The sequence below is a fragment of the Papio anubis genome, chromosome 9 (assembly GCF_008728515.1).
Source record: "Papio anubis isolate 15944 chromosome 9, Panubis1.0, whole genome shotgun sequence".
NCBI lineage: Eukaryota > Metazoa > Chordata > Mammalia > Primates > Cercopithecidae > Papio > Papio anubis.
In genome coordinates, this window is record NC_044984.1 from 13,970,845 (window position 1) to 13,998,223 (window position 27,379).

Consider the following 27,379-nt stretch of genomic DNA (forward strand, 5'->3'; position numbering starts at 1 on the left):
TCAGAACACATGCAGTTATTGTTTTATTCTTATTCTCTTGTGTTGTTTACAGTGTCTCTCACAAAAGAAGTACTCCATCTGGCAGGGGATGTGACTAGCGACTCATTGGGCCAGCAACAACCGCAAAAGAATCTAGGCATTAGAATGAACTACTGGAACCTGAGTCAAAGACCTGTTAGTGATAGTTTGCCCATTTCCTGGCCTCTAGTTGCTCGAATGGGGTAAGAGAGGGCAATATTAAATGATTGTGTATTGAGATGGAGGCGTGGAAGATCTGGCCCTGACGGAGGATTGGAGGGAGGAGGCAGGGTGAAAGCCCGGTTTTATGCCTCTTGTGCTAGGGACCACATTGAGAGACAGGGTGGGAAAAGATGCATCAGTAAGGAAATGTGGGCAGTGTTGAAGTGGGACCCAGCTGTGGACAGGGAGGAGGGACAGGGTGCTGAACACGCCTGAGAGGATTCTTCCAGATGGCAAGGGTGGGGAAAGGGATGGGTGGATGCATTCATTCTGTCCACTCCTTCTTAATCGACAGGTTCCACTCCCAGCTGAGGTGGTCGTGCTTGTCATCGTCGGTGAAGAAGGACTTGTTGTGGTACGTGCCTCGGGCCAGCATGCCCTTGGGAGCCTCCTCAACTGGAGTGAGGAACTCATACTCTTCGGGCCGAGGCCCATAGCTGCCAACCATAAATGTTGCTTTATCCACTAGGAAGAAAGAAGAGTTCATTAGGGTAAGAGCCTGACAGAGGAAAAACACACACTGCAAACTGGAGAATCTGGAGTACAGCCTACAGTGATTCAAGCCAAGAGCAATAGTTTCCAAGCCTAAATAAACATGAGATTTACCTGAGGCATCTCTTTTTTAAATTTTTTTATTATTATTTTTTTAAGACGGAGTTTTGCTCCTGTTGTCTAGGCTGGAGTGCAGAGGCACAATCTCGGCTCACCGCAACCTCCGCCTCCCGGGTTCAAGTGATTCTCCTGCCTCAACCTCCCGAGTAGCTGGCATTACAGGCATGCACCGCCATGCTTGGCTAATTTTGTATTTCCAGTAGGGATGGAGTTTCTCCATGTTGGTCAGGCTAGTCTCGAACTCCCAACCTCAGGTGATCTGCCTGCCTTGGCTTCCCAAAGTTCTGGGATTACAGGTGTGAGCCACCGCACCTGGCCCTGAGGCATCTTTTTAAAAAAATGATTCTTTCCCAAAGGATTATAAATTATGCTGCTATAAAGACACATGCACACTACGTATGTTTTATTGCCTTTTTATTCCTAATATAAAAAGAAAGAACTTGGAATCAACCCAAATGTCATCAGTGACAGATTGGATTAGAAATATGGCACATATACACCATGGAATACTATGCAACATAAAAAGGATGGAGTTGTATGTCCTTTGTAAGGACATGGATGCAGCTAGAAACCATCATTCTTAGCAAACTATCACAAGAACAGAGAAAACCAAACACACGCGTAATTTCTCTCTCCTCATAGGTGAGGAACTAGACAAATGAGATCACTTGGACTCAGGAAGGGGGCATCACACACGGGGCCTATCATGGGGAGGGAGGGGGAGGGGGAGGGATTGCACTGGGAGTTATACCTGATGTAAACCAGCGAGTTGATGGAAGAAAGTTACAGCAGACCAACATGGCACAAGTATACATATAACAAACCTACGCGTTATGCACATGTACCCTACAACTTAAAGTATAATAATAATAAATAAATTAAAAAAAAAATGATTCTTTAAACATTGTTTAAGTTGGAGTGCCTTTTAATAATAGTTTCCTTTGTCCTACTTCCAAAGGCTATGGTTCAGTAACCTTCTGTGGGTCCCAAGGCTCAGTGTTTTTAAAAAACTACACAGTTGATTCTGAAGTAAAGTTGGGGAACCAGTGCCCTAAATCAATGGGGATTAAGCCTGTTTTTTGTTTTTTTGTTTTTTTAATGGAGATATAGCAGACTACACCATTTAAACAACTCAGACAAATTGAGACCGCAGTTCTGATCTCAGTCCTGCAATGGCCTAAGTCATTTTTGAGCCTCCATTTCTTTGTGTGTATGATGGACTTTGAGGATCTTCTATCTACAAACTATCATTCTATGAGCATATCAGTTGGGGGAGATAAAGTAACAGATGGTGATCAGAATTCATGGATAGAATAATTGGATGGAACAAGAACAGCAGTAAGTTGGTAAAAAAAAAAAAAAAGTGAAAAACTAGGGCAAATGGCGAAAATAGCCAATCAAGTTGATTTGCAGGTGAACTGGAATATATATTAAGAATAGTTGGGCATTGAAAAGCATACATAGGCAGATAGGTGGCATATAGTTGGCTAAATGTTGTTAATAAGTTTGAAAATACAGCTGCAGACATGTCACTGTCCTTTTGTTGAAATGAGGTCATATGGGCTTTGTGCCCAAAGGAAAATAGGAAATTAAACTTTTTTTTTTTCATGAGACTAGGTATTGGAAAGGCCAATCAATATCTTTCAGATCAATGGTCTTCTCTGGGATTTGAGAAATTGACTGGTCCTCTATGTCATACAAATTTATCAGATAATTTCTCCCCTATCTTGCTTATTAATTTGGTGGAAACTGAGACATGCTTTGCTGTTTCTCGCCTCTGGAGAGGACAGACCCTCAGGTAGAAAGGAACTGTAAAGTGCCTCCATCACCTTCCTGCCTCTCATTTCTCTCTGCCCATATTAATGAAAGAAAATTGAAGGCAGGTTCCCAAGGTATGTCAAGAAGAATTGCAGATTAAGTAATATTGTCATGTTATTTTAATTAGACAGGCTTTTTCAATCCTAGAAAGTATTTTTTTTTCTATTTCTTTGTTAGAAAACTGAGCATTGCCTGCCCCTTCCCTCCAATGCCACCCCACCTGCTCCCACTCCAAATACACACACCACCGGGCAAGTTTTTTCTTTCTTGGGTTTCTCTGACACTTGGTCTGTACCTGTGAACTTTTTTTTTTTTTTTTTTTTTTTTTTTCTTCTTACTTTGTAGAGTATTTTTATATACTTTATTTCCTTCAAACCTATCTTGGTGACTCTTCTTCTTTATGAGTGATAATGTTGAATCCAAAAAGCTGATTGCTGAAGGTCAGCAGCTGCTGCAGTCTAAATGAGGTCCCCTGAGCCCTGGACTTGTCAATGTCTAGAGCAGAGGTGTATTTGTGCCTTTTCCTAGGGCCAGCATCCACAGCTTTTATCATATTCTCATCTGAGTCTATAGCTAAAAATGGCTAATAACCAGAAGTTAAAGTATCAATGAGAAGCAGTTTGGGACAGTGTGGAAATGTGGGTTCCCTTACCTTTCACTCCAGTGCGGTAGGTGTGCTGAACATATTTCAGGCCTGACACAATATCCCTGTTCACCTGCAGATGGGAAGGAACCAAGCTGTTCAGATTAAGAGGGTCTTTCATTTTTTCTCATCCTTCATGCTGATCCTGCCTAGCTAAATCTTCTCTGAAAATGAAAAAACTAAAGATTTAGTTCAGAATAGGCGTTTCTATAATTATTTAGCATGGCTGTGAAGCAAAGATTAGAGAGGGGAAATCATAAAACGCAACATTGCCAAACTGGTTTAATTTTCGAACATTTTGACTTTTACCGTTTCGGGAGAGAGGAGTGGTTCATATTGTCTCAACATTCTTCATTGTATTTCTCCTTTCTCAAAGGTCCCAAGAATGGCCTTGAGCTTTCCCTCTCCAATACTAGTGACCAGGAGACCATCCTTGTCTTAGTAAAAGTTATGAAGATACCAGTAGAGCACATTATGTAAATATCTAAAAACTACAACCTCAGAGATGATCCACCTACCATATAAAAAACAAATAACAAGGAGGAAAGCTGTAATGGAAAACTCACGTCTAGAAGATGGCTGTGCCTGCAATATAACTGAAATAGTGGGTGAAATTCACTTGTATCTGGCAAATATTTTGGATGTCTGTCATTTTCAGACGTTGTCTGAGATCTTGCTATTTCCCCAAGCCTTTCAAAGAAAATTCAGTAACGCAGAATGAAAATGTAGACAGCCGAAGAACTTTGTTTTTCCATGATTCATTTCACCTGGGACTAACCTGGGTTGTCTGTTAATTTTACACAGTGGTTATGTCTATACAAACAAATTAAAGTGGACATTGCATCATTAGCCGAAGGGCTTGGTTATCTGTTCACCAACGTGAAGAATTAAAGCATCTTCAAATAATTTTTCTTCAACAATAATTATAGCTGGCCTTTTGTGTTGGACACAAATAGTTAAACCAATCAACCAGTGCTATCTCTTGTTTTTTTGGCAGGGAGGTGGCAGAGCAGTGAATACTGCCAGCTTAGATTCTTGACTGTCACAGGGTAAATCTGTAATATAAATCTATGAAGAGCTGTCAGAAAAAAAAAAAAAAATTAGCATCATCAAAGAGACTGTGATAAAATAAAGCCCAGACTTTCTAATTACTCTGAGTCTCAAATGTAGCTCATAGGAATAGGGAAAATAAATGCATCTTTCTAGATGTCCCCAGCTTATCTCTTTCACCTAGTGGGAGAAAGACCTAAGAAGAAGAATTATATTGGTGTAGCAATAAGGACTTCAAGACAAAGAGCCTACCATCTCACCAGCGCTCTACAGTGGGTCCACTTAATATAAATACATTTGGGGTGGGTGAAATAAAACTGTGAATATTCATAGAATCCTCTTCTTCTGGCCACATCTCCATCCCTATTGTGTCTCCCACTCCAGGGAGAAACAGCCTTGGTGTTGTGAATCAAAGTGAGAGCTGTAGAAGTCAGAGATACCACATTTCCTTGGGAGGTAGGAAAAAAGTTGGGGAGAACCTAAAAGAACAACCCTAGGCCAGGTTTTTAGAAAATGCTAAGAAGTTTGGGAGGAGAAAAAGAACATTGAGTGCAACTAACAGAGATCGCGAAAGAGGACTTTAGCAGGTGTTACTAACGTTATAACTGCAAACTTTCTTGGACATTTTGCAGGAGACTTCAATGAAGATTTAAGTTGTTTTTCAAGGATTTTCACCTTTGATCTGGCATTTCTTCTAACTGTAGCATCATGCTGGGAGAAGACACAGGATGGTTCAACTTTATGTAGGTTACTCAGAGAGCCATCAAACCTCTGAATTAGAGAGTACACAAAAGCCCCTTTCTGTGGCCTACTCCTGCATCATCCTAATGTGTAAACCTGACCACACAGACCCACATACCACATTCCTCCTCCGCCTTCCCACCCAGAAGAGAATGCCCTGTTCCAGAGTTTTCCGTCTCATCTTATTCACATCAAAATTTACCTGTCACATTTCATTTGAGAAAAACCGATTTACCAAATAGACAAATTAATGCAACAGTATCAATCATTAAAAATGAAACTGATGTGCAACCCATTCTAGGCATACTTTGATATAATGCCTTACCAAACTCTCAGGTGCTTCAATAATACATAATATGACAGGAAACAAGTAAGTGAACCCTAGTTCAGTGTCCATTATAGAGTAGGTATCCACAAATATTTCCAGGATGAAATTATTTTCAGGCATATTTGTATGGGGTAGGGAGGGGTCATCCATGGACTCTGAATCATATCCTGTACCTTGGGGAAAGAAGCTCCCAGTGTGCAAATAGAGAAAGCAGATGGAGTCTTCCTTGGTGGAGCCCAGGCCCTGGAAACTGAGGCTAAGTGGGAATGAGAGGCCACCAAAGCAAACATAAACCACTAAGTGCAAACACTGCATTTCTAACTTATTTGTTTTCAAAGTCAAGGTTATTTTTCTTGTGACTTTGGCTACTCATTGGGACATATGGTTATTTACTAGATGTCAGTTTATTTCTTATTTAGTTTCCTCTTTCCTGGTTACCTGTTCCACAACTGTAATTGTAATTTCCAGTTCTTTAGCAAAGATCACACACCCTGGATTTTTATAATCCTTGAGCAATTAGAACTGAGGCCCTCTCTGTTCCATTTTCTTTTCCTATTGGTTGATTCACTTATTTGTCCACTTTTCAATATATATTCCTGAACTATCTGCTATTTACAAAGTTTTGTGTGAAATATTGGAAACAGGGATGTACAATTTTACCCTAGATTGAGGTGCTTATGTTGTATGAAGGAGAAATGACACAGGTGGTACAACACAAAGTAGCATGTGCCTCGTGGATGTATTTGGAGTTCACAGACAGAGGGATCCCATTGGCTTAAGCGATAATGAAGAGTTTAAGAAGTCATGGCTAGGAAACGGTATGAAGCAAGGGTGGGTATCAACAGGTAGCCCTCAGGGCTAGGAAGAGAACATTCCAGACTTGGCTTGGGGGTATTGGGGGAGAAACAAATAAAAGGTACCTCAACATGATCATGCAAGAAATTTAGTCGCTGATTAAAGAAAAGATTTAACTTTACAAAAGCACACAAGGCAGGATACTTACTTTGAAGTGAATTTTGACTCTATATTCGGAACCTTCCTTTAGCACAATGGTTTCTTTTTTGAGGGCTTCCAGATCTCCTGTAGAGGAAGATTTAGAGAGAGTTTATCCTTAAAAGCAGATACACAAGTTAATAAATGACTTTTAAGCCCCGGAGAAATTTGTTGGGCCTACCAGCACAACATGGTTCATAGGGCCCTCAATTCACAGAGTATTTGAGTTTAGTCCTGCGCGTGCATGTGCACACAAGCACACACACACATGTGCGTGCACACACACACACAGGCACACACACACGTAATGCCTGAAATCTTACAGCTCTGTTAGGAAAAACATTAGAGGTTCCCTGCCCCCAAGTTTGATGACAATGCTAAAAATATACAAGACATTACCAGTAATGAGTTGTGAAGATAAATCTTTTTTTGGTCAATTTGTTCTCTCATTGAGAATTATATTACTGGTCAAATGAAGAGGTTATTAAAGAATATCCCCCTACCCCTCAAATAAAAAATACGATAAAAATATTATTTAGGAGTGTCAGCTATTTGTTTTTATAGATCTGGTGATGTTTGTGGCATTTTCTAGTTTTTAAAATTTTACTTGTTTTTATTCATCACTTTAAATAAATATTCACCTTTGTGTTTACTCTTGTATTTTCATTTGCAATATCATACTATTTTTCTTAAGGAATATCACTGAAGTTATAAAAGCTTCAGATTCCATACAACCAGGATCTGTCCCTAATTCCTGTACCCTGATTAAGGAAGTAATCGCTTTCTATGCTTTTCTTCATGCATAGCAGCTTGTTTGTGACAGAAAACCAAATTTGGTTTTCCTCTTCTGGGAAAGGGGACAGAGACGAAGTTTTCCTTGCAATACCACCAGGCCCTGCTGAACAGAACAGATTTCTTTAGTGCTAATTCAGACCTTATCTTGCAAACTGGCAGCTGCACCTGGTAATATTAGGAAGACTCTGAGTTCTGGTGAGAGAGTGTGAGTTTCTCTCCTGGAGAGATGCGAGCGTGTGGGGGTAGTGAATTCGTGTGTGTGCCTGCTCTAATGATTTCAGTTGAACAGGAAGTGTGTCTTCTCAGCCTCTGATTTCCTCCCTCTGACAAAAAAGCCCATATAAGGTAAAGACTGGCTATGTCCTGTGAGAGGGGAACTACTCTGCTGCTAGCTGAGCCTACTGTTCTAGACTTATGCTTTGTCTGTCCCACAACAGTCCAGTTTTTTCATTTGGTAACTATTTTTTTTTCCCCACTAAAAACTTGCCTCTGATGCCCCCAATCTCCTGGCTTCATGATTCTCCTCTCTTTCCCCTCTGACACCCATTTCCTCCACAATAACCCCTTTCCCAGTCTCTCTCCTTCTCCTCAAGCCCTAAGTCTCAGGGAAAGACTTGAGCCTTAGTTACAAAAAGGTGAAAGAAAATAACAACATCTTCATTTGTACGCCTTTAGTAAGGGACGTTGTTTATTTAACAAGAATCAGAGTTTCAAGCTAAAACAATTCAATCTATATCGGTGGAATTTCTAGCATAATTCAGGATTGCTTCTCACCTTCCGGTAAGTTTTGTAGCTGATAAAAGATCAATACTTTGATGTTCAGACTGTATAAACCTTACAATTTCAGAAGCACACAATTTGTTTCTGAATATTTCCATCAGCAGTGTTTATTGCATAAATAACAATTCTCAGTTTACTATCATGTGGAGAGAAAAATCTGTAACTGTATCAAATGTGCATGCCTGCACTCTCTTCAATTAAATAGAGATAAAGATTGGGCTTTTCATGAAATATGGTAAATACTGGGCACTCTAAGAGCAATGATTTGTTAACTGGTCCTAGCATATATACCTCTCTGATTCACCAGTTTTTTTCTTTTTGTTGGAACAGGAGACAGAGACCAAGTTTTCTTTGTGATATCTTAGGCCCCCTCCGAACAGTACAGATGTGTCTACATACCAGTAAGGTCCATGGTGATTGGTCCTGGGGCACTCGCACAAACCAGGGTGAGCCGGGTGACAACGACATTGGGGGCTTTCGGATCTGCAGGATCAAAAGGGAATGTAAGTACCAAGAAGAGACACGTGTGTAGTGGGTGTGTGCATTTGTATTGCACTAATTATTGACATCCAACATTTCCTGAGTGGCTATGGGTCAGGTACCCTGCTAACTGGGCACTGCCCATTTATATCTCCGGGCCATGTCTTGTTCTGCTATAGTGTGTGTGGAAGAGATGAATGGTTAGGTAGGTACTGAGAAAGAGAAAAAAGAAGAAAGAGAGAAAATGGAGAGAGGGAAATACAATTCTAAGTGGTAGTCTGGAATTCTTTCTAAATCCCTGCTGTGTGTTATGTGTGCCTCTCTCACGGCTGACTTGCATCTTATCTCTTAAGAAGACTTAATTACACAGTTCATAACTTTAATCAGCATATACAAATTGTGCCTTGCTCACTTATTCCTGGAAGCAATTGGTCCTCTTCCCTTTGCTGCTGCTCCTGAGCAGCCGAAATGTCTTCTTTCTTCTCAGGGACCTTCCACCCACCCTGCTCTCTGTACACACATACCTGTTACCACAGGACCATCTCCCAGCAGCGTTTTCTTGTACTTAATTAGACTCTCATCATCTTTGTCCATTTCCTGCAGCTCTTTCAGGGACTTCTGCGGTGGAGGCTTGTAATTGAGCTTGTTGTCCAGCTCATCATCGTCATCCTCTTCCACATGTGGCTCTGGGGCTTTTTCAGTCATTTTGATCTATTTCTGGGAGAGAGAATGACCGTCCATTAGTCAGAAGTCATGGATATAGAAGATGTTTCTGGGGCTGCTGTTAGCAGCCTCCTTACCCTCATGGACTTCTGTGATCATCAGTCACTTTCCTGATTTTTTTCCTAATTCAATCTCATTCAATTTTACGAAATAATAATCGAATGTATTCTAGTCATTTCTCTGACCTGCCTGAATTTCTCTGTGCTCATTGTAGTATCTTCTATTCATTGAACAAAACTGACAAGAAAGAAATCACTCATATGTGAATAACATACTATGAGTGAAGCAACATGGTACAAAGACTCCTGAACAAACGAAGCAAAAGCCCAGTCAAAAAGCTGTAGGAGTTATCACAGTCCTCCAAATCCAGCCAGCCTGGCTAGCATCAAAGCCTGCAGCATGCACAGTCTGAGTGATAATGGTGGAGAGAGGCAGGAGAGAGAGGAGAGAGGTGGAGTACTTGCCAAAGAAATGGTTGGCTTCTCCCCATTAATGGAATCTATCTCTGAACTCCAGCAATGCCTCAAAGGTGACTCATGAGGAACCATTGACCTTTATGATACCTGCCCCAGGTGCCTGCATGGTTCACACCCAACACTGCTAATCACCCCTCAAGGGTGGGTACTAGGTTCACTGTTTTTCTTGAATTCCCCCCCAAACACTTGCATAGTTCTGGCACTTCATAAAACTTCCTTGATTGATATATAAGCTTTTATATCTAAAGATATTCTGCTCTTTTTAAATGCCACAAAAAATAGCAAAAGACACTAAATTCCTCCAGACAAAATTTTAAGTACAAATTTGCCCTTAGCATTTGTCCATCGATTTCCCTTTTCTAGATCCACTTCCCTTTCAGTCTCTCTCTTTCTCCCCTTCCCAGGTTTCCATTGACCTTATAAGGCCCCACCTGGGCATACCCTGGGGTCTTCCTTCATCTCTCATTATCTATATTTACTTGTTTTGTGTTAAAACATTGAGGAGAAATCTAGGCAAGTTATTCACTTGTTAAGGGTTAATGACTGAATAGTAGATTCAAAAATTATTCCTCTTAGAGGATGTACAGTCACAGCTTTTCAGAGCTGAAATGAACCATTGGGGTTCATGTAATCATTGAGGATATTGAGATCCAGAGTGAAGAGAATTGCCCAGGTTCACACAGCTGGATGAGAGGCAGTATACTCACCAAGAGGAAGAAGTCCCTCTGGGAAGAATTTCAGGCCCTGTGGCTGACAGCCATAGGAGATGGCTGCTAGGGAGTTATTTGGGCAAGGAGATCGTTTTCTGATTTTCTGGATTCTATTTTGAGGGTAACTCTTTTCCCTGCCTGTGGTTAAAGACTTCATTGTTCCTAAGTGACACAACTATAAGAAGATATCTGTCACATCACATCCTGAGTGGCTCTGCAAACCTTAATAAAGTATCCCAGGAGTGAGGATATCTCTGGCCAAAATCAGTTCTGGTTTTGAGTTTCAATGTCACTATTATTGGCAAGAGGAAGAAAAATAATCTGGAAGTAAAGCCAAATGAGAGCAATTTTAGTGGAACCAAAAAAAAAAAAAAAGAGAGAGAGAGAGAAAGAAAGAAATAATATCCCTTGGCTCATCAAGTCTCTTCCATCTAAATAAGCAGCCAAACATTATGAGCTAGCCTTGACCAACTCTGAAAACAGCATTGCAATGCCCAGGTTCACTTCCTGTACAGGAAGAAAACATGTAGTCCTGTTCCTATGGCAACTCTTGCTTCAGCTGAAGAACCAGCACCACTCAAAGATGAGACTCTAGAGCACAGCAGAATAAACATAGTGACTAACGCAATTCGTGTTCCAAACAACACTCAGGGAAAGTGAATGAACTGGTTGGAAAAAATGAAGGATGCAGCGTGTGGATGTTGTAGGTTGTGGGTAGTTTAATGCGAATCATTAAGGGGCAGATGAAGAGCAAGCCAGATAAGACTAATCAGATGAGACAGGGGCCTATCCAGAACGCTGGTGACCCCCGGAGGATGGGGGCCACATAACAAACCTGCTGACCAAGCATCAGAACAACTATTTATAGAGGAAGACATCCCAGCCCCCATGGTCAGGCCTTTCTGAACTATATCACTTGGTTCTAACAAGTCTCCTGATTGAATGAAACCTGACCATCAGATAGTAACATTACATCCAGTCACTGGCTCAAGATGATTTCAGTAACCTCCAGGAAATTGTAACTATGCAGCCTCAAATCTCAATGTTGAAAAGAGAAAGAGAGAGAAAGAGAAAGAGAGCGAGAGAGGGAGAGAGAAGGATTAGGTATAGGACAAGATTTGCCACCTTCTAACTGTGTGACCATCGGCACGTCCATTTATCTAACATCTAGGTCTTGATCTTCTCATTAGTAAATCTGAGGCCTATGTTCTATATTTTTTTGATTCATTGGAGGACACTGTGGGATTTCTGCATAAAATTTTGTTGCAGTCAAAAGGGGGAAGTTCAGGGCCACATTAAAATCATTTGGTTTAATTATAGCATAAGAAAAAGGGATATGAGACCAGGTGATCCCAAACTAGCTCATTCTAGAAAGCTGATTAGAAATAGTAATAATACAGCAAATAAACGACAGGAAGAGCAGTTCTCAGAGAAAGTCTTCTAAAGCAAAATTAGGGTTATGATTATTTGGTGAGCACCCACTGTTTACGAGACACTGTACTTTAGCCAGTTTAAATTGCTCTTCAGAGTAGAGAAGAGGCTGGAAGTTGGGCAATCTAACCATACTAAAGGGTCCTCCCGGTTTGGTTGATTTCTTATTTTTTTTTTTTGGAGATTAGAGTGCTCTTTTTAAAAAATCTGATAAACATGGTAATTATCTCAAGGAAAAAAAACCAGATAAACCCATGATATTGCGCATATGATCTAGGGGTTTGTGGACCCCTGAAGTCCTTTGTAGACTTATTGGGGTTCAAGATCTCCAGATTAGGAACATAACCTTGAAACTGTGGAAGCATGAAGCAGAGAGTGGCGTGTTACAGAGGAAGCTTGCTTTTTTGCTTTTGCTTGCTCTTTCTCTCTTTCTTTCCCTCCCTCCCTCTCTTTTCCTCCCTCCTTCTCTCTCTCTCTCTTTTTCTTTCTTTCTTTCTTTCTTCCTTCCTTCCTTCCTTCCTTCCTTCCTTCCTTCCTTCCTTCCTTCCTTCCTTCCTTCCTTCCTTCCTTCCTTCCTTTCTTTCTTTCTTTCTTTCTTTCCTTCTTTCTTTCTTTCTTTCTCTCTCTTTCTTTCTTTCTTTCTCTTTTCCTTTCCTCCCTCCCTCCCTCCCTCCTTACGTCGTTTTACTCTGTCACCCAGGCTGGAGGGCAGTGGCTCTATCTTGGCTCACTACGACCTCTGCCTCCTGGAGTCAACCAATTCTCTTGCCTCAGCCTTCCAAGTAGCTGGGACTACAGGCACGTACCACCTGCCTGGCTAATTTTTTTGTTGTTTTGGTAGAGATGGGGTTTCCCCAGGTTGCTCAGGCTGGTCTTGAACACCTGAGCTCAAGAGACCCACCCTCCTTGGCCTCCCAAAGTGCTGGGATTACAGGTGCCTGGCCAGAAGCTTGCTCTTCCTGGAGCTCCACCAGATCATTGACACAACTTGTCTCAAACTGAGAGTCCACCTACTCAAAATGTTGAATATGTTGAAGCAGAAGATATCAGGTGACACCTGTGTCTGAGGGCACATGACCACAAAGCCTGGCAGAGAAACCCAGGTGCACATGGGTGCAGGAAATAGCCCCTTAGGAGAATTCCGTGGTCATTCTGTTTGATTTTGGATAACGATCTCTTCACTGAACTAGGCCTTGTTATGCATGCCTGGGTTTGGATTCTGGCTTTCCTACTAACTAGCTTTTCCCTGTTAACTGAATGTTGCAACCACTGTGGATCTGACTTTCCTCATCTTGGGAGATGAGGGATTAGAGCACATCAACTTTAGATGATTACTTTTCTAAGGCCTCTGCATATTTCTCCTGACCTGCAGTCATGTGTCAGCTAAGTTACCATTCAGTTACCTTATTTCACCTGTGAATATGACAGAATATCTGTCTGTGTTTTGTTATTTAAAATGTATGTGAATCCCCATGTTAAATGAATAGACATTAGCTGCTCTTGGCACAGAAACAAACAAAGGGTAACTATGTGAGATGATGGATATGTTGATGTGCTTCACTATAGTAACATTTTTACTATCGATGTGTATCCTTAAACATTATGCTGTAAACCTTAAACACATGCAATAGAATTCATCTTTAAAAGGAAATTTAAAAATTAAAAAATAAAATGTATGTGAATCCCCAAAAGATGCTGCATATTTTATTTTATTTTATTTTACTTATTTTTCTCCCAGACATAAAATTATTTTTCTTTCACCGAACAGGTCTTTGCATAATAAAGGGTACCATAATAGTAACAGCAAATTGTTACTGAACACTTACAAGCCAAAAACTCAGTTATTATGGGATAAGTGCTTTGCATGCATTACTTCACTCAGTCATCGCAATGCTGTGCGATAGGCACAGTCAGTTACATTTTACAAGTGCAAAAACTGAGACATAGAAGAAAATATTAAATGTTTCAATTACACAAGCATTTAAAATTTATTTTCCTAATATCACCCTATAAATAGTGAAAAGAGTAATGGTCTGGATTCTAAAAATGAGACATTCACAATGCATATATTAACAAGAGATTAACATCTGGAATACATAAATACCTCTTATGAATCCATTTCTTAAAAGGTATTTATTATATATATTTAAGGTGTAAAATATGTCTGGGATACATAGATAGTGAAAAGTTTACTATAGTCAAGCAAATTAACGTATCCATCATCTCACCTACTTTTGTGTGTGTGTGGCAAGAGTGCCTAAAATCTACTCTTCAGCAAAAACTCAAGTACAGTAGATATTAAGCATTGTACTGCATTTTTAACATTATCTCTGGGTAACCTCTGTTGCTCCCGAAGCCCCAGCCATAAATGGCGTATATAGTTTGACAATGATTTCTCAAATTATCTGTGCGCATATTTAACCACAAACAAAAATTTTCTCTTTTTATCCTCCGATCTTATGGATGCGTGTTGAAATGAGAATAGGAATTTTATGAAAATTCTACAGACTGTTTTCCAATCCCATCATCTAAAGGACAACTGATTTTCCTATTGATAATATTGATATTATTGATACAAATTATAATAGTAATCACATGTAGTGCTAAGTGCTTTCTAGAGGATTGTCTATGTAGTTCTCACAATAACTTTGTTGGCATCATCATTCTCTTTTCCAGACTAGGAAACTAAAGTTCAAGTTAAGTAACTTGCCTAAAGAAGACATACTATGTGGTAGGCAGAATTAATGTCTGAGCCCAGGTTGTCTGACTTTTAGGCACTATGCTCTATTGCTTCAGTTGTCTTTAAGAAGTTATAATAAAATTAGAGTTTGTTAGTCATCTTGGGAATCTACCTGGAGCTGCACAAGCAGAGGTCAGTGCTTCTTTGCAAGCTCTGCAGAGACAGCTTTAACAAAGCAGGGAAGTGTCAGATAAGGATGTTTCAGCGCAACTCGTGCAAGTTGCTTAACCTCACTGGGCCCCGGTTTCATCCTCTGCAAAATGAAGCCGTGGCATGAGAAGATCTCTGAGGCCCCTTCTTAATTTAATGACTCGAATGCTCCCTAATTTAAAGAAGCTTGTGAAATGAGAAAAGAAAAGAGGAAGTAAAAGGGAGGTTGGGGAGGAGTCAGCCCATCAGCATAGAATCTTCTGGATGGACTTTCCTCACCTTCCTCAGCTGCTCATCTCCCATTCTACAAAGGACAGAGTTGGGTTTTGTTTGTTTTTGACTTTGGTCCTTTGCACAGGAAAAATGAAATGGAGAATTAACAACTATATGTTTAACCAGATTAATGTGGGCCCCATTTGTTAGGCCCCAAAGCCCATATTATTTTTTCCCACAGGCTTACTACTCCAGTTTTCTCTATTTTCTGCTTCACAGATGCCCACACAGATTAACTTTCACAGTGAAGCCCTCACATCCCCATGTTCGCTATTCAGCAAAGCACTGGCAAGCATTAGATGTGCTGAGATGGGGACTTAATCTCCTCAGCCTCAATTAAAATGTCAAATTAAATTAGGATGGTTACTCACAGTGTGCATATGACATAACACAAATCAATGTTTTTGCTTGCAAATTCAGTGAAATTTCCAAGACATTGCAAGTGAATTACACTTAAAAATTTACACCCATGTCAGGATAGAGCATCATCTGTTTCATTAATGCAGCTCTAAATGGACTGAGGACAAGAAAAGGTAGAATTCCTAAGTTTAGATTAAACAAATTACCTGGGTAATTCAGAGAAAGGCGACTTTCATGTCTCATAGAACATAGATTGAGTTAGATGCACCAGGGATTCAAAACTAGGCTCTGCATTATTACAGGACTCAAGCAAGTTGCTAATTTCACTGAGCCTCAATTTTACCACCAGTAAAATGGGGATATTCTTCTTTATGGGGATGAAAGATTGGAGAAGACATGTGAAAAATTATAGGACTATACTGATCAAGAATAGATGTTCCATGAATATTTGTTCCCTTCCTCTTCTTCCTTCCCTGCCCTGATGTGGTCTGTTTTGTCACAAGGCTTCAGTGAAGCTAGCTAACTGCTTCCACACCAAATGCTTTCCCCTGGATGGGAGCTGACTCTGTCCCCACTCCTTCCTCCTTAAAAATAGATTTTTGTCTTTGAGGAGTATTAAAGAGACAAGAAGTTCTGGGGAATTGCAAGGATTGTTTAAAAACTGAATCACCCTAAAATGAGACTATATTATATTTCTTTTAAAAACTTCCATGTAAACAATTTAATTTTAGATTTTATTTATTGCTCCCTTTCTCCATTGAAGCCAGAGGTCACTCTGTGAATGATGAGAAACGTCAGTGAACACAGGCACAGCTAATTAAGAGAATTCCCTCTGGCTCTGGAGCAAAATACCACGGAGACTTAATTCACGGCCCAAAGCTGGATCTGCAAAATTGTACTGGATTATGCATCTAGACACACGGGCCATGGGTATTCACGTATTAGGTAGAAGAGACAGAGATGCGAGAGAAAGAAGGAAGTGGGGGAAGAGAGAGGAGAGAAAGAGGAGAAAGAGGAGAGAGAGAGGAGAGAGAAAGAAGTGGGGGAAGAGAGAGGAGAGAAAGAGAAGAAAGAGGAGAGAGAGAGGAGGGAGAAGGGAGAAAGAGAAAGAGGGGAGAGAGAGAGAAATGTGGAAGTACCAGAAGTAGGGGATTTCTATCAGAGAAGTTCCTATGTGAGCATCAGCATTCTCTGTAACTCCTGTTATCTCCACTTTCCCTGCTGACTAGGATATGTCTGACTTCCCCCAAAATGGGCTGTGGGTCCAGTGCAGGTCTGGAGCCATCTCTAAAACACTGGTGACATTTCAGAGGTAGTCAAGGATTTGAATGTGCTGTGCTGCTTGCCTGGCGATTTGGCGTATTATGGGATTGCAAGTTTGTCTCTCAGGACACCAGAAGCCTTCTTGGTTAGGGATTCCACCCTCTCCCCACCGCCCCTGTCCCTGGTGACATGGAGGAATCCATACTCCCCACTTTGCGGTGCTGCTTTCTACCACCTCCGCCCCATGAAGGACTACGAAAACTTCAAAACTGGATGGGAAAAACCAAAGACAAGATTATTTTGTAAGAGACAATAAATATTGTGATCAGTCCAGAGAACGGCTCAAATTAGTAGAAATGTAATTTCTTACCATTTCTCTTTGTGAGAGAAACAACTTATTATGTCTTGCCTGTGCATTCATAGCATGTTTTTCTAACCCACATTCGCATGCACAAAGAGAGAGAACTCAAGAGATCCAGTGAGCTTTGCTGAGTGCCCAATGTGTGAAGTCATGCCATACAAATATTATTTTAAATAATCCTCAAAGAAAACTGTGCATTAAGGAAGCCATTGCCTTTGGTATCTCAATATATTCACAAAAGTTTTAAATTAGCATGAAAAGTTAGACAGAAGTGAGAGAGAATTTTTTATGACCATTTGTGCTAAGATTATCAGGCTCTTTAAGAAAGCCCAAGTGAATTTTTACCAGTGGTAAAATGCACTCTCTGGCTGAGGACACCAGAGAGTAACACGACACAGAGTGATTCAGGATGTGCTTATTGCATGGCTAAATGTTGCTGACGTTTCATGGGCAACATGAGACTCATCTCTGGGTATGCCAGTGTAGACTTGAATACAGGATCCCAGGCAACAATAACACAAACCGGGAATAAGGACTCTCAAAATGTGAAATTGGAGAAAATTTCTTCCATGTGATTCTTCCTAAGAATGTGGGAGGATCACCTGAGCCTCAGGAGGTTGAGGCTGCAGTGAACTGTGTTCATGCCCCTGCACTTCAGCTCGGGTGATAGAGCGAGACCCGTCTCAAGAAAAATAGTAATAGGTCATGCATTGTGGCTCATGCCTTTAATCCCAGGACTTTAGGAGGCCAAGGTAGGCAGATTGCTTGAGCCCAGGAATTCGAGACCAGCCTTGGCGACATGGAGACACTCCGTCTCTACTAAAAATGGTAAAATTAGCCAGCGTGGTGATGCGCACCTATAGTCCAGCTACTCAGGAGGTTGAGGTGGGAGAATCACCTGAGCCTCCTGAGTAGCTAGGACTACAGGCACGCACCACCACGCCCTGTGAATTGCAATTCAGAGGCATTGTGGCTATTGATCCTTTTTGTATCCATATGTAATTTTAGTCAAATTATTGAACACTTCTGCATTCTTCTCAGGAACAAAATTTGAAAGTTTCTATCACCAGGCCTGACACATAGAAGGCACTCAACAAATGTTGGTTCTCTTTTTCTAGCTGCATAATTTCGACTCCCCAGGGCTTCTCTTTTCCTGCTAGCTGATGTTTGTCATGTACTGTGCTCCCCCAAATGAGCTCAGACCCACATCTTTCCCTCAGAATGACTTTGTGGTGCTGAGCGTCTACTGAAAACAGAACCTTGATGTTGCTCAGAGCCTCCTTCCCTAGCGACAAACTCATGCTCTCTCTCCAAAGCAAGGAAGGACCAAATTCCAGTTGAGGCCTGAAAAATGCTTGCCTGTTTCTGTTCAGTGACAGCACGGCTAGTCCTCACGTTTTGCATCTGTGAAGCATGGATGGAGAAAGAACTGTTCTTCTCTTGGAATTTCCCACACATCTCACAAAAGAGTAAGATGCTTTTGATACTAAGCTTGTGCTATATCTGCTTTGGGAGGGAATATATTCTTACAAATTAAAAAAAACACAAAGCCAATGGCAAGATTCACGATGCCTGCTAGGGACTGAACTTCTGCCCCCGTCTCCCCGAACCAACAGACTGACATGGTCCTCTTGATCTCCCTTGCCTGATTGTCCCTTCAATGAGGATCGCCAGGCCAACCTTGACTCCAGTGGCTCTAGGTCTCTGTGTGAAGGGGTGACCATGAGCCCTCTGGGTGAGAGCAGTCTGCCTTTCCCCACTCTGAATGAAGAACTGCCCAGGGCTTATCGGACCCACACCCCAAGTTACCATAGGTCTAGAGTTTAATTATAGATTATGTTTATGAAACATGCTGGCTGGGAAGTCCTCTAAAAGGGAAGAAAGTATTTCAGGTCATACCTAAAGAACTTCTTCTAATGGTGGCTGAAATTCAGACCTTGACATTTTGAAGGCCCACTGATAAGCTGTCCTAGCTGGGCCTCCTTGAATTTTTCTAAAACCTGTCTCTTAATATGTGATTTGGTGTTTTCCATGTTTGCTTTTAGTTATCTCATATGTAAAGGGCTATTATTATTACTAATATTTTTATTTTTTGAGCCAGAGTTTCGCTCTTGTTGCCCAGGCTGGAGTGAAATGGCGTGATCTTGGCTCACTGTAACCTCCACCTCCTGGGTTCAAGCGATGCTCCTGCCTCAGCCTCCCAAGTAACTGGGATTACAGGGATGCACCACCACATCCAGCTAATTTTGCATTTTTAGTAGAGACCGGGTTTCACCATGCTGGTCAAGCTGGTCTTGAACTCCTGACCTCAGGTGATCCACCCACCTCGGCCTCCCAAAGTGCTGGGATTACAGGCGTGAGCCACCACGCTCAGCCCTATTATTATTTTTGACAACAGCAGCAGCAATCTTTCTGCCTATCCGACTGCAGGAATTTAATACACAGTCTTTGTCAGTGGTAGAAATTCTATCACTGTATGACTCATGAGTACAGAACCATGTGCTATACCATACTTCCTCTTGGAGGGCTAAATTCCCTGCACTCTAAGGGAGGATTTCATTATGCGTTTCTCTTATATCACCAGAAAATTCTTTAGCGGAAGACAGTTTAATATTTGACAGCTTCGAACTTTTTTTTTTCTCTTTCAACCAGTCTTTTTACATTGCCTGCTTAAAAACAGGAAACCACATATCTCCACCCCAGATCATCCACCAGCACAGACCGTATCAGTTTATATCTACAGTCTTTTTCTTCCGAGCCTGGCCAGGTGCCTGCTCCTACTTTGCAGGAAACCCCTCCAGGCACTCCCGGTGGTGTTCTCAGAGCCCTTCTCCAGAATATTCAGGATTGCACCTCCCGGGCTGCAGCGCACCCTGTACCCTCCTTCTTTGAGCCTCCTCCCCTGAGTCACTGCTACCCTTCCCTGCTCTAACTTCCCCTTCTCTGCAGCCTCCTTAGCAATTTCTTATCATAAAGTTTGTTTTAAAGCAGAACCGCCCGTCTAAAAAAATAATAAACTGTCCAGGGCTGTAGCCCCGTCGAGAGGTTTCCGACTTTGCTCTGCGCCCACCTGAAGCCTCCCCAGCCCGAGGTATTTGAACTTACATTCAGGGCTTCACGTCTCTGTCCGGGGTGCCTCTGTCTCTCAACTCTGACTTCTGAGTGCTGGCAGTTAGAACAGGAAGGAAGTTAATGAGAAAAAAAAATGCTTTAGACCTACTTGAAGAGGAAACCCTGGGCTGTCTCAAATCCTGTTCCTTTGCACTGCCTATCTCTTGATCAGCCAACTTGAGCAGCATTCTTGTCAATTAATGGCACATGTGCGAGCATGACAGCCCGTGTGACGCGGAGATGCATGAATGTACACGCAAGATTGTGGAGCCTATAGCTATGGGTATTATGAATAATTGTGAGGGTATGTCTGATAATCAGGTCATTTCAGTGCATAAGCCTACGGAGGCAAGGAGCCTGAAACCAGTAGCAATAAATTCACACGCGCTCTACTTTGTACCTCTCACTTCTGTTCCCACTCGGTACCCGCCAGCTTCATTATCAACCAATATGTTGAAAGTTTGCTGGCAGTGAATGTAGAGTGTTAAGAAATTATGATTGTTAACGGCATGTACTTGGTCCTAAATTTAAAAATGTGTCCTTAAACAGATTTTGGGAGTTTTGTTGGTTATAATTTCAAGATGAAGCTTCGTTTTGCACTACAAACAATCAAATATTGTTTCTAATAGTTTTTGCTGATTTTTCTTCAAATGAAACAAGCAAGCGAAAGTACTATCTTTGATGAAACCTAGGAAATTGCAAAAGGAAGTAAAACTTCATTAATTCATAGTCTTCTAACTCAGAATTTGTGACAATTTAACAAGCGCTAAAATAGACTTTGTACCATATTTGAGGAAATGGTTTATGAAGTAATTTAAATGGGAACAAGTCTCGGAGGCCGTGTTTAAATCATCTGAGGAACAGTTTTTAAGCAGCCAAGTCACATTTGTGCTGTCTATTCCAGGAGCTGTTAACAATAATACATGCTTATTTAGGTTAATATTTCAATATTCAGTATTTACACTACATCAATATATTTAGAACTGACTAAGCACACAAATTTGGAGAAACTGACATGTATTTTGTTTTCACCTAAATGTACTGCATCTTCTTCATCTCCCTTTGTAAATTGATACCACAGGGTTTGCCTTCTCCTTAGAGTCAATGAAATCAAAATAATCAAGGGGCGTGGTGGTAGTCATTTCATGCGAGAAAAGAGATTAGCCTAGAAAAATATGAAAAGAAAAGTAGTATATAATTAAAATGAGCAAAAATACTAAAAACCTAATACCACTTCATTTTATAAATTTTAAAATAATATAGACACAATATAGCCCTTGAAGCAATGTAGATAACTTTATTGTAAAAACAAAGCAAACCCTAACTTACACAGAAGGCAGTACATTCTATAGCTCTGCACCCTCAAGAGGGCACACATTTATTCATTCTATAATATTTACCTAGCACCTCTTTTCTTCCAAGTACTGTTCTAGTTCCCTTGTGCAGCAATAGACCGCAGGCGACATCTCTGCTGCCCTGGGGAACTTATGTTCTACCGAGGAGACAATGAAAGTAACATAGGCAGAATACATTAATTGTAACAAGAAATATTTAAAAGTCAAAAATGGTAAATTCATGGTCTATATCCCATCACTCATTTTTCATGCTATTAAGGAACACCTCACTAGGCAAACCTGGCTTTCCCCCCCACCCCCTACCACGAGCCCAGTGTATATTGGAGGGTATGGAAGCACCCCTTCCCAGAAAAATCTGTAAAATCAGTACATATTTTACAGATTTTATTATAGATCAATGTATGTACTGGAGGATGGGAGAGCATTCATAATTTTAGGAAGTTCTAAAAAGAGTCTAATTATCAAAAAATACTTAATAATTCCTGGTCATATGCAAGGACCCATGGAAAGGTACAGAAATAAACAAGACACAGTCCTAGACCTCAAGTAGCTGAAAGATGTAATGGGGAAGGCAGAAGTAAACAAATTTGTGTGTGTGTGTGTGAGCATAGGAAAAGAAGAAACACATGGTGTATTTTGAGAGTACATGTAAGGACACCAAGGGAGGCTTCTTGGAGGAAGTGACCACTGTGCTCAGTTAAGAGGGAGAGTACGTGTTGAGTAGTTGGTGTGCGAAGGGTTGGGAGTGGAAGAGAAGGCACTTGAGGTAGAGGAGAAACATGAGCAGCAACATGGCCATGGCTTCCCAAAATGATGTGGGATACACAGGGTATTATAAGGAAGCAGCTCAAGATTGTTGGAATGTAAAGTGGAAGTTACATGGGAATGGGAAATGTACCTGGAGCAGGGCAGGCACAGGGTTCAGATCACCATGGACCTCTTACACCGTGTTAATAAGGACCACGGCCTAGATCGTATCAGTGATGGAGAACCGTTGAAAGTAAAGGATGGATATGATCAGTTTTGCATTTCACTAGTTTATTCTGGTAAACTGATGTGGTTGGATTTGATGTGAATAAAATCTATTAGAAGACTGTTTAGGCTTGAAGTAGAACATTCACAATGAGATAGACAGAAATGGTCAGATTTGAGAAATATTTAGGTGAAATTGGCATGCCCTGGTAATTGGTGGGATGTGAAGGATGCAGATGAGGAGGAATGTGGAATCAGGAATGACTTCGGGATTTTTTTGCTAGAATGACTGGGTCCTTGGGGGTACCACCAAGTGAGATAGATAATACAAAAGAAGAAATAGATGTATTAGGAGAAATAAGGACATATGTTTGGACGTGTCTTGTCCTGAGTTTGAAAAAAAAAATGGTATCATTTGTCGGAGATGATTTCTGAAAGATAGTGAAATATATAAGCCTGAATTTACGTATCATCCATTACATGGATAGTAATTTAAACCAGGTCACCCAAAGTGTGGCCTGTGTACCAGCAGACCACCATCACCTAGGAACTCCTTAGAAATGCAAAGTCTCTAACCAAACCTCCTACATCAGAATCTCTCCCCAGGGTTGAACCTGGAAATCTATGTTTTAAAAAGCTCTGCAGGTAAACTGTGAGGTTTTAGAAACACTGGTTTAAACCATGTAAGTGATGGGATTACCCAGAAGGAGTGTAAAAAGAGAAGTTGGCCAAGCATGGGGAAATCCTGTTAGCTTCACTTTTAGTGAGTAACCTGCTGACAACTTCTTACCTCCTCCTTGGTTAGCACCCTAGCCTACCATCATTGTGCCTCTACTGGACTTCTATAGCATTCTCTTTATATGTTTTCTATTTCCATAATAGTCTCATTTGCCCTTTATTCTCATAACAGAGTAAAAAGCATGCTCATGATCACATCATTCCTTGGTTTTCAGACCTCTAGGGATCTTTCATCCACTTAAAATAAAATTCTATTTTCACCCATAGCTGAAAGTTGGCTTATTTTAGTAGCCATCTGCCAAGGCAGCCTCCAGTGATCCTGGTATTCAACCCTGATCACATTGTATCAAGATTGTTCTGTGTGGCTAATAGAATATGGCAGAAATGATGGCATGTTGCTTCCAAGGCTGTTAGACATTGTATCTTTTCTCTTGATTTCTCTTAGATCATTCATTCTGTGGGAAGCAGGGCTCCATGTCATAAGGACACTCAAACCCCCTGTGGAGCAGTCCATGTGGTGAGGACCAAAAGCTGTCTAAATGAACCATCACGGAAATGAAGGTTTCAGCTCCAGATGATGACAGTCCTGACTGACAGCATGACTGTAACCTCATGGAAGATATGATCAGGAACCACCCAGCTATGCCACTCCTGATTGACCCATAGAAGCTGTGGGAGATAAGAAATATCTATTGTTATGGGCTGCTAAATTTGGGGGTAATTTGTCATGTAGCACTAGAATTCTAACATACTCATGATCTAGCCACTTGCAATCCTCCAGACTCATCTGCTAACGCTTAGCCATTGTTTCCTCCATTCCAGATCTTGCCCCTCTTGCTAATCCTTTCATGAGAAACAGGTTCCCATTTTAGAGATCATTCTTTTTGCAGAAATGTTCTTCCTTTAAATAATCATACCTGATTCATTTCTTTCTTTATTCAGATCTCTGCTGATATGTCAGTTTCTCAGAGGGGTCTTTTTAAACCACCATATTTAAAATAGTGCCTCTATTTCATCATTCTGCTTTATTTTTATTTCTAGCATGTAACATCCCTTGACATATTTCCCATGTATTATTTTTCTGTTTGCTATCCATGTCTCCACAAGGCTGTGAACTCTATAAGGTCAGGGACCTTGTCTTATTCACTGCTGTGTCCCAGAGACTAGAGCACTGACTAAAAACATAGTATACTGTCAATAAATACCAATGGAATTAACGAGAAAGGCCAAGATACTAGGAAACCTCAGCATTTAGAAAAGATGAAGTGAGAGATGCCTACAAAGGAAGCAAAGGAGGAATGGCTTGAGAGGGGAGTATAGGAAGACGGGAAACAGTTCTGCCTGCTGAGTCAGGTCACCTATATTTCAGCTTTGAACAAATATTTATCTGATTGCTATATGTTGAAGTTGCTATGTATCCTTCTTATGAATTTTTGAATAACAAATTTAACTTTATACTTTGAAATACTTATAGATTTACAGGAAGTTGTTAAGAAATGTTCACCCTGTCTTCACCAATGTCACCATCTGGCATAAATGTGTATAATATCAACCCAAGAAACTGACATTGATACAATTCACAGAACCTGCTCTGATTTCTCCAGTTACATATGCAATCGTGTGTGTGTGTGTGTGTGTATGTGTAGTCCTATGCGATTTTATTGCATGTGAAGCTTCTTCTAACTACCACCACGACGAAGACACAGGCCATCACCGTGAGGCTTACTTGTTCTATCCTTCTGTAGCCACACCCACCTCCTCACACCCATCCCTAACCCCTGGTGACCACTAAATTGTTCACCCTCTCTATACATTTTTTAATTTTAAAAATATATAAATGGATAGACTAGATAACCAAAATGTGGTACATATACACCATGGAATACTATGAAGCCATAAAAAAGAACATTAAAAAAGCCATAAAAAAGGAGATCATGTCCTTTGCAGGGACATGGATGGAACTGGAGACCCTTATCCTTAGCAAACTAATGCAGGAACAGAAAACCAAATACTGTATATTCTCACTTATAAGTGGGAGCTAAATGATGAGAACACAGGGGGAAACAACACACACTGAGGCCTACTGGAGAGTGGAGGGTGGGAAGAGGGAGAAGATCAGGAAAAATTGCTCATGGATATTAGGCTTTATACCTGGGTGACGAAATAATGTGTACAACAAACCCCCATCTACCTATGTAACAAACCTGCACACGTACCCCTGAACTTAAAATAAAAATTTTTAAAAAGAATATTATGTAAATGGAATCACACATACATTTGTAATTGGCTTTTTTCCTTTAGCATAATTTCCTTGAGGTTCATACTAGTTGTTGTAGGTGTCAATAAGTTCATCTCTTTGTACGGCTGCGCAGTGTTTTCATGGTATAAATGTAACACAGTTTGTGTAACTATTCACTCATTACAGGAAATTTGGATAGTTTCCAGTTTGGGGCTAGTATGAACAAAGCTGCTGTAAACACTTGAGGACACAAGTTTTCACTTCCCTGGACGAACACCCAAAAGTGCAATTGCTAGGTTGCATGGTAAATCCATGTTTCTTTTTAGGAAAACTGGCCAAATGGTTTTCCACAGTGGCGGTCCCATTTTACACTCCCACTCACAATGCACAAGTGATCCATCTTTTCCTATATCTGTGCAATCATTTAGTGTTACACTATTTTTTTTTAGTCATTATCATAGGTGTGTGGTGATTTCTTATTGTGGTTTTAATTTGCATTTCCCTAATGGATGATTACGGTGAATATCTTTGTGTGTGCTTGTAATCTACATATCCTCTTCAGTGAAATGCTTACACATGTTTCTTGTTCATTTTCTAATTGAATTGGTTGCCTTTTTAATCTCAAGTTTTGAGAGTTCTTTACATTTTTGAGGTACAAATCCCTTGTTGGGTATAGGATTTTCAAACACTCTTCCAATTTGTAATTTGTCTTTCAATTCCCTCATTAGAGTTTCTCACAGAGCAAATATTTTTAATTTTAATCAGGTCAAATTTATCAGTTTTTACGGTTATGGATTGTGTTTTCACTGGCAAGTGTGAGAACTTTTCACTTAGTCCAAGGGCCTGGAGATTTTCTCTCATATTTTTTAAATTAAAGTTTCATAGTTTTACATTTTATATTTTAGTCTGTGATTCATTTGAGTTAATTTCTGTACTAGGTGTGAAGTTTTGGGGGTGCATAATATGTGAGGTTTAAGATTCTTCCTCTCCTCCTCTTCCTTCTCCTCCTCCTCTTGATTCATGGATATCCATAGACAAAATGTCTATGCTTTCCAGCACCATTTGTTGAACAGACCATCCTTCTCCCATTGAATTGCTTTTGTCTATTTTGTCAGAAATTAATAGGGCATATTTGTGTAGGTTTATATCTGGGTTTTCTACTCTGTTTCATTGATCTGTAGGTTTTCATAGTTTTCTTAGTGAGAATCCTATTCTCATAGAATTCCTAGTTCTATTCCTAATTTGCTGAGAGGTTTTTTTTTTATCATTAATAGGTTTTGGATTTTATTAATCATATTTTCATCAATTGATATGATCATACGATTTTCTTCTTTAGCTTAATATAATGGATTATGTTGATTAATTTTTTAATATTTAATAAGCCTTTCAAGCTGGAATAAATCCCACTTGACCCTAGTGTATTATTCTTTTTATACATTGCTGTATTTAATTTGATAATATTTTGTTAAGAATTTTTGCATCTCAATTTATGAGACATACTGGCCTGTAATTTCCTTTTTAATTGTCTTTGGTTTTGGTGTTAGGGTGAAATAAGTCTCATGAAATCAGTTGGGAAGTGTTTCCTCTTATCTGTTTTCTGGAAAAGAATATTGTGTTTTTAATTCATAAGTCTTTTCCAAGATTAGTGTTTTTCTGGAGAATCAAACCTAGGGTATTTAGGGAAAGAGGGGCCAGACTTGTACATTCCTTTTTCATGTCCAGTGTGTTCTCCTCTGGAGTCCACTATGCATTAGTCAGAGTGGAAAGTTCAGTCTAGGAGATTCCAAATGTGGAGGAAATGTGACTTTAATGTGTCTTCCCACTCACTGGTATTTTAAGAAGCACTAAAGAAAGATTAGAGATTAGCACTTGCATAAGCAGCTAAAGGACAGCTAAATTTTTAATTACTTTCTAATTACTTAGCACCTGCACTCTACTTTCCAATATATAATTAATAATACTTTTCCATCTGCCAGAAGGGATCAAGAACCAAAAGT

At 40.3% G+C, this 27,379-nt stretch overlaps 2 protein-coding genes across 3 annotated transcripts in view; one reads left to right on the plus strand and one right to left on the minus strand.

Moving 5' to 3' along the window:
• ARHGDIB (Rho GDP dissociation inhibitor beta) lies at positions 1 to 20,301 on the minus strand. 2 transcript variants are annotated; one of them, XM_009180282.3, is made up of 6 exons: positions 20,073 to 20,301; positions 9,005 to 9,197; positions 8,400 to 8,483; positions 6,436 to 6,512; positions 3,323 to 3,386; positions 1 to 705 (listed from the first exon to the last, which is right to left on the minus strand). In XM_009180282.3, the coding sequence occupies exons 2-6, from the start codon at positions 9,183 to 9,185 to the stop codon at positions 506 to 508; spliced, it is 606 nt and encodes a 201-aa protein (XP_009178546.1). In that variant the 5' UTR covers positions 9,186 to 9,197; positions 20,073 to 20,301; the 3' UTR covers positions 1 to 505. The 2 variants fall into 2 exon arrangements, with proteins under 2 accessions (XP_009178546.1, XP_021777766.1); XM_021922074.1 differs by lacking the exons at positions 1 to 705; positions 3,323 to 3,386 and adding an exon at positions 3,673 to 5,074 and having other exon boundaries at positions 20,073 to 20,278.
• The window catches only part of PDE6H (phosphodiesterase 6H), a 23,936-nt gene continuing 14,499 nt past the window's right edge, over positions 17,943 to 27,379 (plus strand). Inside the window, exon 1 of the mRNA XM_021922075.2 lies at positions 17,943 to 18,436. The gene's annotated coding sequence lies outside the window, so the exon portion shown is untranslated. The remainder of the gene's footprint in view (positions 18,437 to 27,379) is intronic.

What these genes read in the sequence shown, in the direction of transcription:
- ARHGDIB (XM_009180282.3), bottom strand. Translation starts at nt 9,185, where the DNA reads ATGACTGAAAAAGCCCCAGAGCCACATGTGGAAGAGGATGACGATGAT. An exon ending in GAGTCAAAATTCACTTCAAA is followed by an intron (nt 3,387 to 6,435) that starts GTAAGTATCCTG and finishes TCCCATCTGCAG; the next exon opens with GTGAACAGGGATATTGTGTC. An exon ending in CTACCGCACTGGAGTGAAAG is followed by an intron (nt 706 to 3,322) that starts GTAAGGGAACCC and finishes CTTTCTTCCTAG; the next exon opens with TGGATAAAGCAACATTTATG.